The 17,725-nt window shown below is 40.7% G+C and overlaps 1 protein-coding gene across 1 annotated transcript; it reads right to left on the reverse strand.

The window, feature by feature from the left end:
* Positions 1 to 2,677: 2,677 nt before the first annotated feature.
* Positions 2,678 to 17,060, reverse strand: clic4 (chloride intracellular channel 4). The gene is made up of 6 exons (XM_058090467.1): positions 16,692 to 17,060; positions 8,275 to 8,384; positions 6,672 to 6,797; positions 6,446 to 6,552; positions 5,341 to 5,522; positions 2,678 to 4,049 (listed from the first exon to the last, which is right to left on the reverse strand). The coding sequence occupies exons 1-6, from the start codon at positions 16,758 to 16,760 to the stop codon at positions 3,885 to 3,887; spliced, it is 759 nt and encodes a 252-aa protein (XP_057946450.1). The 5' UTR covers positions 16,761 to 17,060; the 3' UTR covers positions 2,678 to 3,884.
* Between the last annotated feature and the right edge of the window lie 665 nt (positions 17,061 to 17,725).

A 17,725-nucleotide genomic window follows, 5' to 3' on the forward strand; every position in this document is an offset into this window, starting at 1 on the left:
TTGGGGATTTAAACATCTTTGTTATGTACACTTTATATACATCATGTGTATATTATCATCTTAACAAGGGAAATGTGACAATATACAGTAATTGTACATAAAATCTGTTTTATCTTATTTCTGGTATGTCTAAACTTTTTATATTGTTACTTTTGTAACATTTATTTAAAGGGGACTGACCTAGTATGCTTATTTTTCAGCCCTTTGTATTGATCTGTGGACTCCTATAGAGCAGCTATACATAAAAAATCACACAGAAAGCTTTCTAGATCTTACAGAATGTGCACCCATTCCAGCTGTATTTCCTTGGATTTCCTTGTTTTAATTCATTCCATCCACTGCCCGCCTCCAGGCACACCCACTATGCTGTGATTGGTCATACTGCCAAGAGTTCTGGAATACTGCTCAACCCCACTGTCTAATTTTGTTACCAGTTACTGGTAGCTCATGAGATACTGGAGAAACCTGACTTACTGGGGTTGAACTCAGAGTGGTAACGTAGGTCTGTGTTTATGAAGTGCAGACAATCTTGGCACAACATCAGTAGTGGAAATGAACACGTTTTTGCAGGCCTACCCATGTTTTAAGAAATTTGGGTGGTGAAGGCTATTGGGCAATTCGCAACTGCAGACATCCATGAACTTGTATGCACGTATGCACACTCTATAATGCTACTACACAAACAACCGCTTTCTTACATATAATAAACAGTGTTAGGACACTGATTGTAATGCCACACAGACAATCTCTTCCTTACACAAAATAAACAGGAGACTGATAAATTGTTGCTTACAGCCTGCCTAAAGTTGGAAAGGCAGCAACAGTTTGATGGTAGATCAGCTTTGCCAAAACATGTCCAATATTTTTCTCTTCACCTGGAATCTGCAACTCCAACCGCTTCTATAGGTAAGTTAAGATATCCTTCAAACAGGAACAAATATTTCCTGGAAGCTCCGAGCTAACAGTGTAAAATCAGGGCAGTGAAACAGTGCAGCAGAGTGGGAGAGGGTAAACATACAGCTTGTATCCAGGAACGCCCATATAAGGAAGTCCGGTTCACTGTGAAGTCACAGGGAGCCAGTGTTAGAAAAAATGACTCAGAGCCATCCCAAACTTCTTTCAAGGCTCACTTCCAAATGCGCAAACCTCATTATCTTAAACTTTGGGATAGTTTTACACAATAATAGAACACTCAGAAAAGTGGAAAAGGCATAATAAACAAGTCAAAGCTTTTTTAAAATCAATTATTAGTATCAACATGTCAGCCCTTTCTCTTTTCTCTGTGCTGTGTTTTCCCAATTTTTGCAGGGTTTTGTTTCTGTCTCTACAATCTAATAAAAAATAAAAAACAGCAGGCCACAAATGGCCCTCGCTTTGTCGCCCTCTCATGGTGGGTGATGATGGAGCATTCCACATGTACGCGCAAGCTTTCTTTACACAAGTACTCCTAAGCATTGACACTGACCCTGCTTGTATTGAGTGTGTGATCTGAATGACAGACAACCTTGTTGTGTCTCCTCCTTGCACACCCCCAGACACGAAGGCCCAGTTTTGTCTGGGTGAAGTTCCTCCATTTGAATTAGAGGTAGGGCCTGTCTTCTGTAAAGAGGGGGAGGTTGGAACATGAAACGTGAATCATCTGGAGAGCATCCAACAACTACACGCCCCCACATTCAAGCTACAAAAAAAAAGACTTGTTTGGTCTCCACAACTGTCTGAATGTTGGTGGAACACATGGTGGAAAGTGTTTCTTCAGGGGGAGCTCACAGTCCTCAACATATGATGTGACGTCAGAAATACAAATACATGCAGGCCGCACAGCTTGGAGACCTGGGTTCGATTCCCTGCTCAGGCATCTCTGTGTGGAGTTTGCATGTTCTCCCTATGTGTGCCACTACATATTCCAAAATCAAGTTAATTGGCGACTCCAAATTGTCCATAGGTATGAATGTGAGCGTGGTGTGAATGGTAAGACAGCTGGGATAGGCTTCAGCATGCCTGCGACCCTCGTGAGGATAAGCAATGTGACCATTATTCCTATTAACATTATGCCGAAGAACTACTTTATTGGTGTAGTGACACCTCGCCACACAAGACCGACAGGAAGTTCTGGTCATGCACACATTGACCAAAGTACAGCAAAACACCTTATCATGAATGTACCTGTACTACATGGTCACAACATGTATGTAAAACCATAAAAACTGATGTAGCAGACCTTGTAAGCACAATAAGTATGTCCCTTTACATGCTTTGGTTGGCAGATCTCCTGACTGTATGGCCTTGGTATAACATTCATTTTCTACCGCTTATCCTCAAGAGGGTCGCTGGGATGCTGGAGCCTATCCCAGCTATCTTCAGGCGAGAGGCGGGGTACACCCTGGACTGGTCGCCAGCCAATCACAGGGCACATATAGACAAACAACCATTCACACTCCATTCATACCTATGGACAATTTGGAGTCACCAATTAACCTAGCATGTTTTTGGAATGTGGGAGGAAACCGGAGTACCCGGAGAAAACCCACGCATGCACAGGGAGAACATGCAAATTCCACACAGAGATGGCAGAGGTTGGAATCGAACTCAGGTCTCCTCGCTGTGTGGCCTGCACGCTAACCACTCGAACACCGTGCAGCCTGGTATAACATTGAAAACAAATTAAAACACATGAGAATTCCAGTAAGAAGTTTATTTCAATTTGGTTTTTGAAAACAATAAAAATAACAGCAGACCTTGAATATTATCTTAGGTAACAATGGCAAACGGATGCATTGAAACAATCCTGTAAAGACAAGTAAGGCAAAGAGGAGAAAAGCTCATGGAAAATTTTCAACTGAGCGGCCAAGAAATGACCCCATGTCCTCAAACCGTGACCATGAAATGTATAAAATTTGCACAATCAAATCAGAGCAATCAACACATATTTACAATTCCTTTTATCAATTGTGTCTGATAACAAAAACTGTGAATGCTAAAGCACTTTTTGAGCTACTGTAATCAAGAACATACATTAACTACTCTAAGAATAATCAGTCAACTGGTGATTTGTTTTCATACTATTCTGCTTGATCCCATTTGCGTCTTAAATATTTTCAGTGTCACCTGTATTAGCACATAATTGCAGCTTGTCTTTCCATTCATTTTTTTATTTTTTATTTTTACATCAGGAGTCATGTTTCCACAGTGAGACCAGAATAAATGTGCCTCTTTGCTACTCCAGCTGGACACTTTAGCTTCAAGAAGCTAAAAAGTGTTCTGTTTGGTGGACATATTCTTTCTATGGCAATATGGTGAAATCATACAAGGCAACAGTGGACAACCATTTGTAAGCTACATTTGATGAACATGTGAGGGAACTCAGGTTCTGCAGTACCTACACATCTGAGCTACAATAACTTTTCCCCTTTTCGAATACCAGGTAGCTTTACCTGGAATTACAGATTTAGATCAGTTAGATCACAGATTTGGATGAGTTTTTGTTAAAAAAAAAAAAAAAGACACTTCACAAGCCAAAAGAGCAGAAACTGCTTCTCAGCATTCATTTTTATAACCATTTTACAATCAAAGAGCAGTTCATGGCCTTGTCCCTCCTGACACAGGAAAGGACACGTATCAGGGAAAGAAAGAAATACCGATTTGGATACAAAGGGTCTGGCTGCTTTCACTGTGCCTCGCAATTCATCAGCAATCCAAAATGAAAGCTATTAATGTTGAATAAAATGTTGCTGAATGCACTGGACATGTTTATGTAATCAAATATGAGTTAGGAAAGTAAGAAAAATATGCACTTTGTCTTTCTCATGTGTAAGCACTTCAAGTCCATGTGCTGCAGAGTAGGTGTGTAGCGGTACCAGTGGTCAGGGAGTTCAGGACAGGTTATCTTATTTGACGAGCCTCTTAGCTACATCCGCGTATGCGATCTCGATCTCCCTGTCGCCGGGACAGGTGTTGGTGAACTCTTCCCGTGTGTAGGCATTGTTCAGGTACTTCCAGATAGCGGTCATCTCCTTGGGGATGTCAAAGCCTCTGTACTTCTTTGCCACCACCTAAAAGGTACAGTGTCATGTAAATTATAGTAAAAAAAAATACAAGTGGTCTCAAGCACTATAATGTTTTTGATGTCTCCTACAATCAAAAACATGGAATAAATTAAGTGTCAAGGTGTTATGGGCATATTCTATTCCACATTCATTGCTATTGGTTTTAGCTAAATTCAACCAATATTACAGTGGAACCTCTTTTCATCATGTATCTGGTCCAAAACGTCTGACGAAAAGTTCTGGCACTTTGGGTTACAGATTCCTGTAACACCCAGAAATACACAGTGCCCTTGAATGCCTCATCAGTATGCAATGTTAAATTGTTACTTAACAGTCGTTGATTGTTCTGTGTTTGTTCTATGAACAAATGACACACATACAAAGCTGATGAAAGGATTCCCTAGCTGAAATATGTCCTCTAAGAGAACCTTTACCACTATCCATTCTTCACAGGACAGTCAAATTTATAGATGCTTTGTTTAAATAATAATAATAATAATAATAATACATTTTATTAGTATAGCGCTTTTCAAAATACTCAAAGACACTTCACAGAAGAATGGAGTTGAATAAAAGCAAGTAAACAGAGTAGAAGACCACCAAAATACAACATTCATTCGTTAATACACAGTTAAACCATGAGAAAAAGCGGGGCGGGGCACAGCAGTCAGATATAAAAAGGCACTCACTTCCGCGTACTAATAATTTGTTAGGTGCACTGTGTGCGAAAACAGACATATTTAGCAATGTTTTTCTTCAAAACTAAATTGAAAACAGAGGTTCCTCTGTACAACACAGATCTGTTGAGGTTATGATTTCATTCGTAGTAGGTAGTAATCCAAATATTCTAAATTAGTTACAGCATCAGTTACAGACTCAAGAATGTTTTATATTAAAAAAATAGTCATCAATAGTATTTAGTGCAATGTTTTCAAAGTTTACCGCAAACATTTTACATATACAAGTATGTTATGTTTTACAGTAATCATATCAGGGTCACTAAAAAGTGTGTGCACCCTAAATGTACAATGTACATACATAAATATAGAAAATATTTATAAAAGGAAGTAGAGACCTTTGAGCTTTGTCATTTTAAAAGCAAATAAAACCCCATAAAGGCTCCTTTAGATCCAACAGTGCAAAATGTAAATACTTGCAACTTTTCAACTGGTCTTAAATGTTGAATGTTGATCAAGCGTGTATACAGCAATATCACATGCAATAACAGAAATCAGGTAAAGGCAGCCAACTTGGCTAAATTCAACTACCAACTATTTCATGCTGCTGGTACACTTACTTTGACGATATGCAGCTTGGGAAGCAAATTGCAGTCGGCCAGGGTCATTTCCTCCCCATCCAAGAACTTGCGAGTGGAAACCTTGACATCCTCAATGCTGTTATGATCGATCTCGTCTGGCAAAGGTGAGCGGAGATACTCATCCAGTTTCTGCAGAGTCTTCAGCAAACCTCTCTCCAGAGCTAAACAAAACCACAAATACTTCATGCTTCAGCAGGGCCTCCACAGTGTAAATACCATGTCCCAACACATGGGGGCAGTATTTCATCAACATGCATTGTGGAATTTTTTTTTTTTTTTTAAATGGAGATAGATGATTTTTTTTGTACTGTGTGCCTCTTTAATGTTTGATAGCAGTAACACTTTTTTCTTCGGTTCAGACATAGTTCTGGGTATATGTTTAACAGTGAGGTTTTGTCCTCAGTCTGTATATATTCATTCATCTTGGGGTTGGTTATTAACAAGTCATGGTATTGTTGAAAAATATGTCATGAATGTCTGTGTTCCAACTGTTTCACAGGGCACTTATCAACGCTGCATAGCATACAGCCCCATGCTATTTACACAGTCCTGCCTTTCAAATTGCTCAATATTTTCCCAGGGCGGCGAATAGCCAACTAATGTCACAAGATCATGCCATTCTGTGATTACGGTTAACATCCGTTACAGCACGTGAACGCAAATATTATTGAAAATACAGCTCCTGTGGGGGTGAACTGGTAGATAAGCCCGAAGGATGCAACTATCATCATTAGTTCATGCCTAGTAGAGCTGCTCTTTTGTTTGTTCCACAGTGCCCTAGCAGGTGAGGAGCCTAAGGACACTGGGAGGCAGCAGAACAAAAGCTCTGTGTTTTTGATTCATGCCTGAAAGCAACCAATCAGGACTGGGCAAGCAACGTTGCTAGGTAACCTGAAGAATCTCTAAGATTGGTGGATGGGTTTCTGGCAATCTGTACATCACATTATGTGTATGTACATGTAGAGCCGCCATTGTGATATGCTGCATAGTACCCAAGTTAGTTACCCAACCCATTAGTCAGTATTACACAGTGTTAATCAGTAATTCCTGGTACACGTTTGGATGTATCAGAGGGGATGCCTACCTTCATTTGCATCTGGTTTTGAGTTCTTAATGAAGGCTGAAAACTTAGCAAAGATGTCCATACCAGCTGTGTTTGACTCAGGGTGTCTCGCACCAAGTTTAATGTACCTGCAGGAGAAATTATACAAAAAGAAATTCATATTTACAATGTGTTTTGCAACAGTTTGCATTGTGAGCACATACAAGATCATGGCACACTGCTATTACAAAGGTGAGAGAATGCTCACTTGGGCGGGCAGAGGACATCCTCAAGAAACTCCTCAATCTTGTTGACATCTGTTTTCACCTCGCCATTGAAGGTGACGAAGGGAGGGTGTGTGCCTGGGGCGAGGTCCTGCAGATCCGCGGGCTTCCTGCAGGACACAGAGGGAAGATTTTCAGTGAGGTGAAGATTACAAGGCCAAGTTTGCCATACCACACTGAGCACTGCTGTGCTATAAAATTGTTGCATCCTCAGCAAGTGTGTCTTATCTGTGGAATTTAAGCCTGCATTTGCATTTCAAACCAGATGCCTCTTTTGGCAAAAGACAGACACAAACAGTCATGAACATGTGTGGAGTAATTAGTGTGTACACAGACGCTTTATTTCTCTTTTGTATTTGACTATTGAAAGGGCCAAGAGCTGGAGAAGAGCTGTGTTTTGTGACTTTATGAAGCATGCAGAGTCTGCCAAGTTTTGGGACAAGGCATCCAAGGGCGCAAAAACAGGAAATAACATAAATCCTTAGGCATGCAAAAAGGAAGTGGCACCCTCGGCCAATGATATCACTGAGCAGTGGTAAGAACTGAAGCAGCCACTGAATCGCAGGATCTCATTACTGTAATGAAACATTTGACCCGGAAAAGGAGGTCAACTCATGAGGGTCAATGGTTTCGACTTGTACCTGTGACATTTCCTCCTTCGGACGCAACAATGTGATGCTCTTTAAAATGAATGCAGTGGCAAGAACAATTACATATGCTGCTGAGTAGGCGGACATCCTCCATCGCCTTTTAGAGGATTTTCTTCAGCTGTTTTAGGTCACACACCCTTTGGCACTGTATGTTAGGCAAGCTATTTGAAGGTATGGCAAAGTCAATGCAAATTGCTAGGCAAATATTCTACCTTTTATTACAAGACAATTTATCATGTGTATTTGGCCAGGAAGCTGTGGCATAGAGGGGGTGAGCAGCTGCCACAAGCTTTGATATTAAATGGAGGGAATCCTGAATGAGAGTCAAATCGACACATTCAGGGACATCGGTAGAGAACAGATGTCAAAAAGACCATGGCTGTAAATAGTCTGGCGCTTGGATGCCCTGGCTTGGCAAGTAGGAATGAATTCCAACAACATTTTAGATGTATCACACTGAGGAAGATGGTGTGGGTTTAGTAAAGATTATCTGGAGCTGGAATCTTGTTTTCTTGCAACTGGGAGGAAATGCAGTGAAAATTGCAGAGCATCAACCATATTTGGATCTCTGTGATGATAAATGACATGTTGTCCAGCAAAGCAGGCAGGATGTGTGTGGAGTCTGTAGCCTCTGAAGAGCCTAGTTGTTTGGTTTACTCAAATTTTGTTCAGCCTGGGAAAGGGTCATGGGAAAACCAAATAACAGTGGGAGGCAGTGAGCATGTCAGGGGTGTGGTATATCAAAGTGTTACAGGAAAAGCTATATGTGACCAAATAATAAATCAAAACCCTTGATATTATAATAACCAATGCTTTTTTTTTAAAGTACACCCTTAACAGGGAAGCCTACTAAATGTGACATTTGCAAGTGTAGGGCAACCTCACTACCAAAACAAGTCAGTTGAGATATCTGAGGAGCAGAGTAGGACAAGTATACCTCTTGAGGTCTACTGTGGTAACGTTGAAAACGACGCCTTTAAGCCACAGGATCATGAAGAGCCTCTGGGAGAAAGGACAGTTCCCGATGCTCTCGCCATCGCTTCCTGCCTATAATAGATACAAGCACAAATTTAAGAACAGGAATGTTGTATCACATCGTCAGAATAAAAGCGATACATTAAGCGATATATACAGATGACACCATTTGCAACCATGTACTGTAATTCTAATAATTCTCAAATGTCTCAAAAAATGCACCGTGAAACATCACCATGTGTTCATATCTGTGTTGCACAAACATTATGGTCCATTTGTTGGCATTGTACATGGTCAGGGAGCCCTTTACTAACAAAGACTTTAACACACATGACTGGCTGCACTAAAAAGACTGGGGGGCCGATGGCCTTCTCTAATGCTCCAGCACACTATCTCTCCATTTATCTGTAGAACAACTTTGCAGAGTAATAGGAAACCTCTGAAGTGACTTAGCCATGCTGTCTTCTTCTTTCCTCTAATTTGAGACTGCACAAACACAAGAACGTACAGTGGTGGTGGGAATGAGATTAATTCAAGTGGTGTGGACCCGCTTAATAATGACAAAGCTGACTGTTCGGTGGTAGACCAAAAACAACACAATTTTGTCAACACGTGTTTTCTGGAATAACATCTCAACATTTTTTTCCACTACATATAGCTTCAAGACCAGTACCAGTAACTTTTTTTTATCTTGAATACACCTGGAGGTAAGAACTCCAAGTTGGATTTGACAAACTGTCCTTGTAGATTTGTCCTTACCAAATATCATGACATCACGACTATTAACAAAAATAAATAAAATGGAGGTACCTCAGTACAAGTACAAATAGTGGACCCAAGGGGTTTAAACTTGCCAACAAAATCTGGTATCTTCAGCAATGGTAGAGGTCTGGTCATCGTTTCTTAATAATAATCGCAATAATTCGCGTGCACTTCTTGTAATCACCTCAGATGTGCAGAGACAATGCATAAAAGTAAGGTTGATTTCTACTTGAGAACAACAACAACTGTATGAATTTTAAAAGTGGATTGTCATGAGCGTTCTTCAATGGAAGACTTTGTTTTGGTGTTCTGGATCAGTACAGCAGCTCCTTGCTGTTGTGCACAGGCCGGCTGCTGTTGTCCTCTGTGTAACACCCTGTGGGATGACTCTCTTTCATCTGCTGGCCTCTATTGTACGCCGCCTGTCCCTCTGCATCTACCCACCCACAATCACTTTTGAATTCAATATAAAAGACGTGCATCAGTGCCTCTGTTCGGCAAACTGATGAATGAAATCATAGATGCACCTTGTTTTATACAAGTGGACTTTCATTACCCGGACCCGAGTCCATTTCAGTCACAGCACCACAAATATACAGATTCAGGTCAAGAACAAGGGTGGCAATGCGGTAGAATAACTGTTACCATGACAATGGCCAAGCACATGAGTGGCAGGGAGAGATCCAGTGTGATGGACCAACTCACAGGCAACGATTACTTCATTCTTCAAATGAAAACACACAATGTGATTTACAAATCAGGACAAGAATGTATTACATCCAAGACAAAGACACTGGCCATTGTCCACATCTCTAGAACCCTGTTATCATAGCCGCGGCAGTGCTTTCCTCTTATAAAGACTCCAGAGTAGAGTGCAGTGTTCTGCCAAAGACAATGATAGCAGGGATTTGATACAGAGTGAGAGACACAAATTGTAGGAAATGAGGACACCATTAGGGATGGTAGGTAGTGTTATTTGACAGGAGGGAGAACCAGCAGTAATAAATGCTTGAAATGGGAGGGAGAAGGGGAAAAAAAGACGTTTGCCATGCTGCTCAGTTTTTCCTCCTCCTCTTCCTCCATTCCATCCCTATCCTTATCCTTATCCTGGGCCCCTCTGAGTCAGAGGGCGGGGCGTGTTGGACACTGGAGGAGTGGAGGGAGAAACTATTCCAGAAATGTCACTTCGTCCCGCCAGAAAGTGTGCTTTGTTTACTTGAAATTATGTGACGATGCTAGTGGTCGAGTTAAACTTGACAAGCTGTGCTTCTGTTAAGAATAATCTGACGATTTACTGTATAGACCACCTTCAACGTCATTTAACTAACAGTAGAATTAATTCTAGAAGATTTTTGTAAATATGTTAAATAGTATAAAAAAAATAAAACATCTTTGTTCATCTTTCCCAGCGAGAGCACCACTATAAATAGTACGGTAGTCAGCAAAGGGCTCCTACCGAACATTCTACACAGAAACAACACAAAGCAGTTTTTGTGTGTACTTTTAGGTACATCACCAGTTCACAACTAACAGGAATGGGCTTGGGGGTTGCGGGGTAGTTGACGCCCCAATAAAACACGGGGGGGGGGTAAGGCAAAAAAGTTACATGGAACAAGTTAAACACTTGTACAGAATGACGCACATTTTTCCAAGTAAAATCAACATCCACAGAAACAGTTAGTAGTGGCCACGCTGTTGCCTGATATGTCACAGACAATGACTCGCATATTGCAGACGGTTACATCATCTTTGACAGAGTTGACCCCCTGATGTGAATATGAAACTTCCAGGCAACAGGACAGCTGACTAGAACAAGCTCAAAAGGATAGCCCTTAAGTCAACATGGTTTGTTTGTTTAATGTCAAATGACATATAACTAACTGCACAGTGGAGGGTGTGACTCATGCTGAGGTTGACGTTAGCTTGGCGCTACCAGTACAATGATATTACATTGGGAAAACAGTCTTGTGTGTCTGATATCATCTCTTATTTCTATCATCAGATACATTTCATATTAAAGTGGCCATTTCAAAGATAAACAATAATGCAAACGCTCTATCTAAGCACTGATGATGATGATGATGATGTTTGGCTTTGCAGAACATGACCTACCACTGGAGATGATGTGCATGTTTAAGAGAACAAAAGGCATCTGTCTTCTTCACAAGTACAGACCTATAACATTTTTCGAGGTGGCACTTAAAATGCTGTCTTGCTCCACCTGCTTCCTCAGCTGTTGGGTTATTTATGGACACAACAAATATAGAAGTGCAACATTATGTTTTATAGGTTAAATTTTAAAATAATAATACAACTTGAAGCTATATTTTTTTCCAGACTGGTGATGGTAGGAGGCAGCAGGGAGGGGATAAATGAATCCTGCTCAGCCCAAGCAAGGTCCACTCAGTCAGAGCTCACAGCCTAATTTTAGTAACTTGGCGGCCCGTGCGCACCTCTCCCCAACTCACTTTATATTCTAAAATTGGGTGGGCTCCTCTGCAAGTTCAGGCCACATTTTGACCGAATAAGGAGCTGAGGACGAATGAGCTCAACAGCTTTCCCCTCTAGGCCCTGACACACAGCAGGGATTTTCATTTGGGACGAGTGCAGCTATGGCAACCACATGGCCCAACTTGCTGCACAGGCATGCAGACTGGTATAGTATTAGGCCTTTGACAGTAGCCGGACACAGAAAGTGAATGTTTATATGGGTGAATGAACTAGGCAGTTATTTTTAAATGGAAATAACTTTTATAACTTAATAAATAACTTAATATTTTTAAGTATACAGATAAAATCAAGACATACTTGTTTAATAAGTAGATAATGTTCTAGAAGAAGCCATATTTAATGCATGACATGATGCCTGAGCACATTTCATTGGGTAGAAATGTATGAAAACAGACATATTTCAATACCAAACTTCATTTTTGCATTCAGAATTTTATTAAAATGTCTGTATTCAATAATCTGTGATAAGTAGACAACTACAATAACAGTGTTCAATGTCGGAAAAGTATTCAAACTAATTACAGATTATTAGTGGTTAAGGAGGCCGATAACCAATATCTGGAGCAGATATTCATTTGCAGTGAAAATGTAAAAATGTGGAAAAATACAAATTAAACTTGGTTTTAACTGCCTAAGGCATATTTCAAAAGCATCTCTTAGAAGTTGATAAAAAGCTCCCTGATATGTTTCCACAGTAAATATTTACATAGAACATTTATAGTTTTCAGTTCAAACACAACAAAAAGTACATGGCGTTATTAACAAGCTCAGCAGCCACTCTTGTAAAGTTATCTTAAATCTTCTACAATAGCTTCCAGAATTTTTTTTTTTAGCCTTCATCTTATCGTACTTCCTTGCAACAAAACAAGACTGAAGGGGGAGGGAGAGAAAGACAGAGGCGTGGCTGTTTCCAAGCCAAAATAACCCAGTTTTAAAAGTGATTTCCTCATATCGGCCAGTCAGATTTAATAAATATCAGCTCAGCCATTAAATTAATAAGCCCCTGTGGAGTACCATAACTACAAAAGCTAAAGAAGATGTCATTTAAACACACATTAAATGTTACTGACCACATATAAGAGCCATGCAAAGTTACAAAAAAAGAGAGTTGCACTTTTTCCAAACTTAACTACTGTAATTAATTATTGAATTCATTGAAATGTGCCTGTATTATCTATGAGTAACCAGCAGTGGATGGAATGGGTGATGACTATACTTGGTCTCTAAGCCCTACTATGGCCAGAGAGGAGTACAAATACAATTCAGATCATTCCAGATTGCGGCAGGCCCATCATATCCCATAACAAGGCTCTGACTCAGCATGACCTCACTCAGTGGAAACCTCTAGACATCCACTCAGACACAGGACTACGGTGCTAGTGCACATAAACAAAAGGAAACTATCGACTTGGAGTGGAAAACTGAGAATGGATTCTAAGTCATTTAAGATCAGTATAAAAATTATGACAAGAAATGATCACGTTCACACTTTAGAGCTGTTGCCAGTATCTTATGTTACACACTCATTAACTTCAAAGCCAGATAAGTATGGCAGCCACAACACACAGGTTGCACAGGATATGCAGTACCATCATAGACCATTACTGGCGTATAAACATTTGACAGCGCTGTTTTTTTATAACGTGCCAGGGTTTCAGAGACAACAAAGGCCATGATAAAGTATATTGACCATTGAGGTTTAGTGAACAGGAATTAGAAGTCATCTTATCCTCACTGTTCTGGTAAAACACTTTTCTTTACATTCTGTTTGCATTAAGGCTCCTCTAAGATGAATAACAAAGCTGAAATACAAGCAGACTGGATTGTGTTGCAAATGATTGAGTTACAGGTACTGTATTATGCTCATGCGTGGGGTCATACATACACAGCAATGTTGATGGGGACTCACTACACTGAAAACCTAAGACCAACAAGTGCTAAATAGAGTGGGTCCCTGGGAAATTCAATGGGTCACTAATGGGAGAAACATTTATTTGTATTTCTTATATTATTTTTAGATTGTAGTGTCCTTTGATGATGGTATGGCATGGTATATTTTTCTAATAAACAGATGTATCAATGTCAAAAATTTACAGATACAATACCAAACACAGGCAATGTTGACGTACTGTCGCTAGGATGAGCAGTAGTACTGTAGCAGACAATACACCACTTCCCGTGCGAGCTCACCGCACAATGACACAGCAGTCCAGGCACAGTGAGGGGGAACTACCACTGTAGCTACAGAACCAAATATCCAACGTCAAACGTGAAACTAATTTTATCACGGTACACTGCGGATACGTCTGTATGGTGGTGTTGCGTTTTCTTCTTCCTGAGAGTTGCTGGAGTCGAGTGTCCACCAGCTTTGAGCCGCATTATCACACCGACTATGAGTGTGTGGTCCAGAGTTACAAACGTTATACCGCACCCGGATCAGCCCAATCTCGCGGGGAAAGACGATTTTATCCCATCAGACATTGCCCATCCTGATCATCCTCTTGGTGACCAGGTACTGCATAATTTCTTTCAGGTATATTCCAAGCTTTCATCTCCATGGTACCCATGAGACATACACAACCACGAAGAGGCATTATGCCATTAGACATAAAGGCACCTCAAAGATGTTTCGTGGCTTTCACTATTCACTTGGATTAGTGACATTGTAACATGGCCAAAACATGAAAGCAATCAGAGAAGAAACTATTCTTCATAAAGACCGACCAAGGATGTAGTGTTTTCATAAGTCCAAAGGATTTCTCCTTACCACCCCATGACATGGCCTCATTGAGTGTAAAGCGGAAGTGTATAAAAATAGGCTGCCACCAATATCTAATCCGCTATGCTTGGATGAGGCCAAGGGTCGATCCTCAGTCTTTCTTAAATAACTCACACAGTATTTTACAACCAGACACAATAAACACCAACATCTTAGGAGTACCAACACTTAGGAGTTCCCATAGCAACTTTTGACAATCATTGCAACAAACACTGCAGGGAGCGACTTTTAATTTTTAAGTTAAGCTCTCTCTAAAGCAACTTGTGTTTGACTTGCAGTATTTGTGTGCTTTGATTTGTGGCAGTACACAGGCCGATATAGCAGTGTTGTATGAAGAGTACGGTTGGTTATCAGCTCCAAGCATGCCACACTGCCCCCATGGCAACCTGCATGACTACAATCATCACTGTGTCTAACACAGCACATTAAGACCAGCGGCGTCAATAATAGATGTGGACATGCCAGACACTCGTGCAAAATACAAAGAATAAAAAAAACACATGAGACTATCAAACTTATGCAATATGTGCAATTACAAGCCACTTTTTCCAAACCAATCCAATTTGATATTTGGTGCTTATAACAGCTACAGATCCTATCAAATACACCATAGACTCACAAGCATTACATTTATATGTAATTTAACATTAATACTTGTAGGACAGATTAAGCCATTCGATTTTCACCTACACACATTTGAGTTCAGAAAAAATGTCTTCGATGTTGTGTCAATTATCTAGTCAAAACATTGAGTTTATTATCCAAGGCTGTCATCCTATTAACAACCAAGTAGGATCTGCTTTTGTTTCCACCTCCTTTGTTGTGTCTTCAAAACAGAGTCTATGAAGGACGCAGTTCTTGAAAATACCCAATCGGGCTGGGCATCGAGTCTCAAGCATCAAGGGGAACCTGGACTTATATCTCCCTACTCCCGGGATCATTCAGTATTTCCATTGCAAGATTCTATGCACACTTCGCCAACCAGAATAAATAGCCGCAAACACCAACCAACAAGAAGCAGCTAAAAATGTGGCTCAATTTCATAAAAAGGAACAGTCGGTTCAGTACATTATCATGCAAAGGAGGGTGCAACCTGATTAAATGTTGGAAGTCAAACAATAAAGTACGTCTGTCTAATGCCAGTGTAAACCAGGGTTTATCCTACTGATGAGGAAGGACGAGAGATACTGCTTGGCACATTTTTTTCCATTGGCAATACATTGATAAGCATTGCAATTAAACGTACTGGTTACACTAAATGGTGCTCCGTTTGCACCACATAGGAGGAAAAAGAAACTTGTTCGTAGTCCAAAGAAGGAGTGGCAGAAGGAAGGGGTTGGCCGTTGACGCAACCTCTCATAAACGGTCATAGAAATGTTCTGGACTCTAGAAAAAGGGGCCCCTACACACTCATCCCAAACAAAAAACTGCACTGCACGTCAGCAGCAGTTGGAAGGAGAATGTTCCTATTTGAATCAGCGGTGTACTGCCCCTCTCGCTCAAAAGACAGCTGGGATAGGCTCCAGCACCCAAGTGAGAATATGCGGCATAGAAAATAAATGGATGGATGAATGAATCCAGGAAAAATGGTAAACTCACAGAGACCAGCTAATGTAAATAAGGTATCATTGTATATAGCACTACAGCACTCCTGCCTCTGGTGTGCCAAACACCCCCCCCACTCCCCCTTTCCCGCCCTGCTTAAGAAAGAGTCAAAGGCCTTGGGGTTTGAGTCTGCCTTTAACAATGCCAATCAAAAGTCCACATTAAAGAGACGATGTTCCTCATATAGAGAAATTATCATACAAGTTGTTCTTGGCAACAGAACAATACACAATGCAGATATTCTCTATGCAAAAGCACTGTCATGTCAATGACATTCAGACCACGGTTTATTTTTCACATACACAGTACAATGAAATTCTTTGCGTTCCACAATGAATGTCAGTAACACATAAAGGAATAAAGAGAGGGGGCAACTATGTACCGTGCTTTCAAAATAACCCTCAAAATTTTACATATATAATGGTACACACAGTATAACTAAAAGAAGTGACTGCCCCTTTCCTACAAGGCGATGGGAGAGGTGCATCCGCCCTGCCTGTGTCATGCAGAGGTAATGTACGGAGCTCCAACTGCTAGGAGGCTCCGCTATGTAGACAATAGCACATGAACTCAAAGGCTAAAAGGGACATGTTCGCTATGCTTAATGGTCTTAGCCCAACACGTGGCAAAAGCTAACGTTCCCTTCATCCTCAAAGCAAAACGAAGCATACAGTTCCGCGGTTATTTCATTATCAGTCTAATAAAAATATAATAAAACTTACCTTCACAAACAGCTCAATAACAGGCTCCTTATCCGCCTTTACGCCGTTCTGCGGTACCGACAGTGACATGGCGACCGCTACTTTCTTGTAACTTTAGCTAGCAAATACTACTTTTCGTCTTGGACTACCACACCCGACTCAGCTCGGTCCTCTTCTCCACCAACACCCCTCTTTTTTCCCCCCGCACTGAGGTCCACGTTACGCTTTGTCTGCCCTGAAAGAGTCCGGACTGGCCGCTGGAGGTACAATGCCAACAAGGAGATAGTCCCAACGTCGCCGTAACTTAAAGCGATGATGTCACAGGCGCGCAAGTCTTGCTCATTAAGCAAAGACAAGCTGAGAAGTGGATTTTTTTATGTAGTGACGTCGTCAGCAGCGCTAAAATACAAAAAAATGTAGTGGGAGGGTTTGAGGAGTCTCCTTGATGGGAGGGACATAATATGGGAGGAGGAAAGGATACCCACCGAGAAACACTGGAAAAATGTACTGCACTCAGTGACGTGCATTCAGAGGAGGTAATTGAGGCAGAGCCACAATCATGATGAAATAAAATACAAAACAAATAACTATCGTTAAGATGTGTCAATTTAACTGTTTAAAATCGCCCGTGTAATGTCTTTAATGTATTTATCAGGACATTCAATCGGTACCGCAGTACCGGTCAGCATTGAGCATATTTTTATGCCCTGCTGAATAAATGAATTTGTCTTATCATATAGTCACTCACCAGGTGGTCACACTTCTGCAGAACTTCTCATGTAAAAGGCAGCATGTACGTCATATACAAATAAAAGGTAACAACACGCCCTCCAGTTACTAAAAGAAGACTGAGAAATATTTGATGACTTTTAAACAAAAGTGAGTACTTTTATCCTTTTAACAAAAAAAAAACACGACTTATCACGTCACTGTTATTGTCCTCATCCCGCCCCCCAACTTTTCAGGAGGTAGTTTTAGTAACCATTAATACCAGTAATATTTCCATTATTTAATGAAATTCCTGTTTCGGTGTTCTTTTATTCAATTATTGCATT

This window comes from Doryrhamphus excisus, chromosome 13, assembly GCF_030265055.1.
Source record: "Doryrhamphus excisus isolate RoL2022-K1 chromosome 13, RoL_Dexc_1.0, whole genome shotgun sequence".
NCBI classification, from domain to species: Eukaryota; Metazoa; Chordata; class Actinopteri; order Syngnathiformes; family Syngnathidae; genus Doryrhamphus; species Doryrhamphus excisus.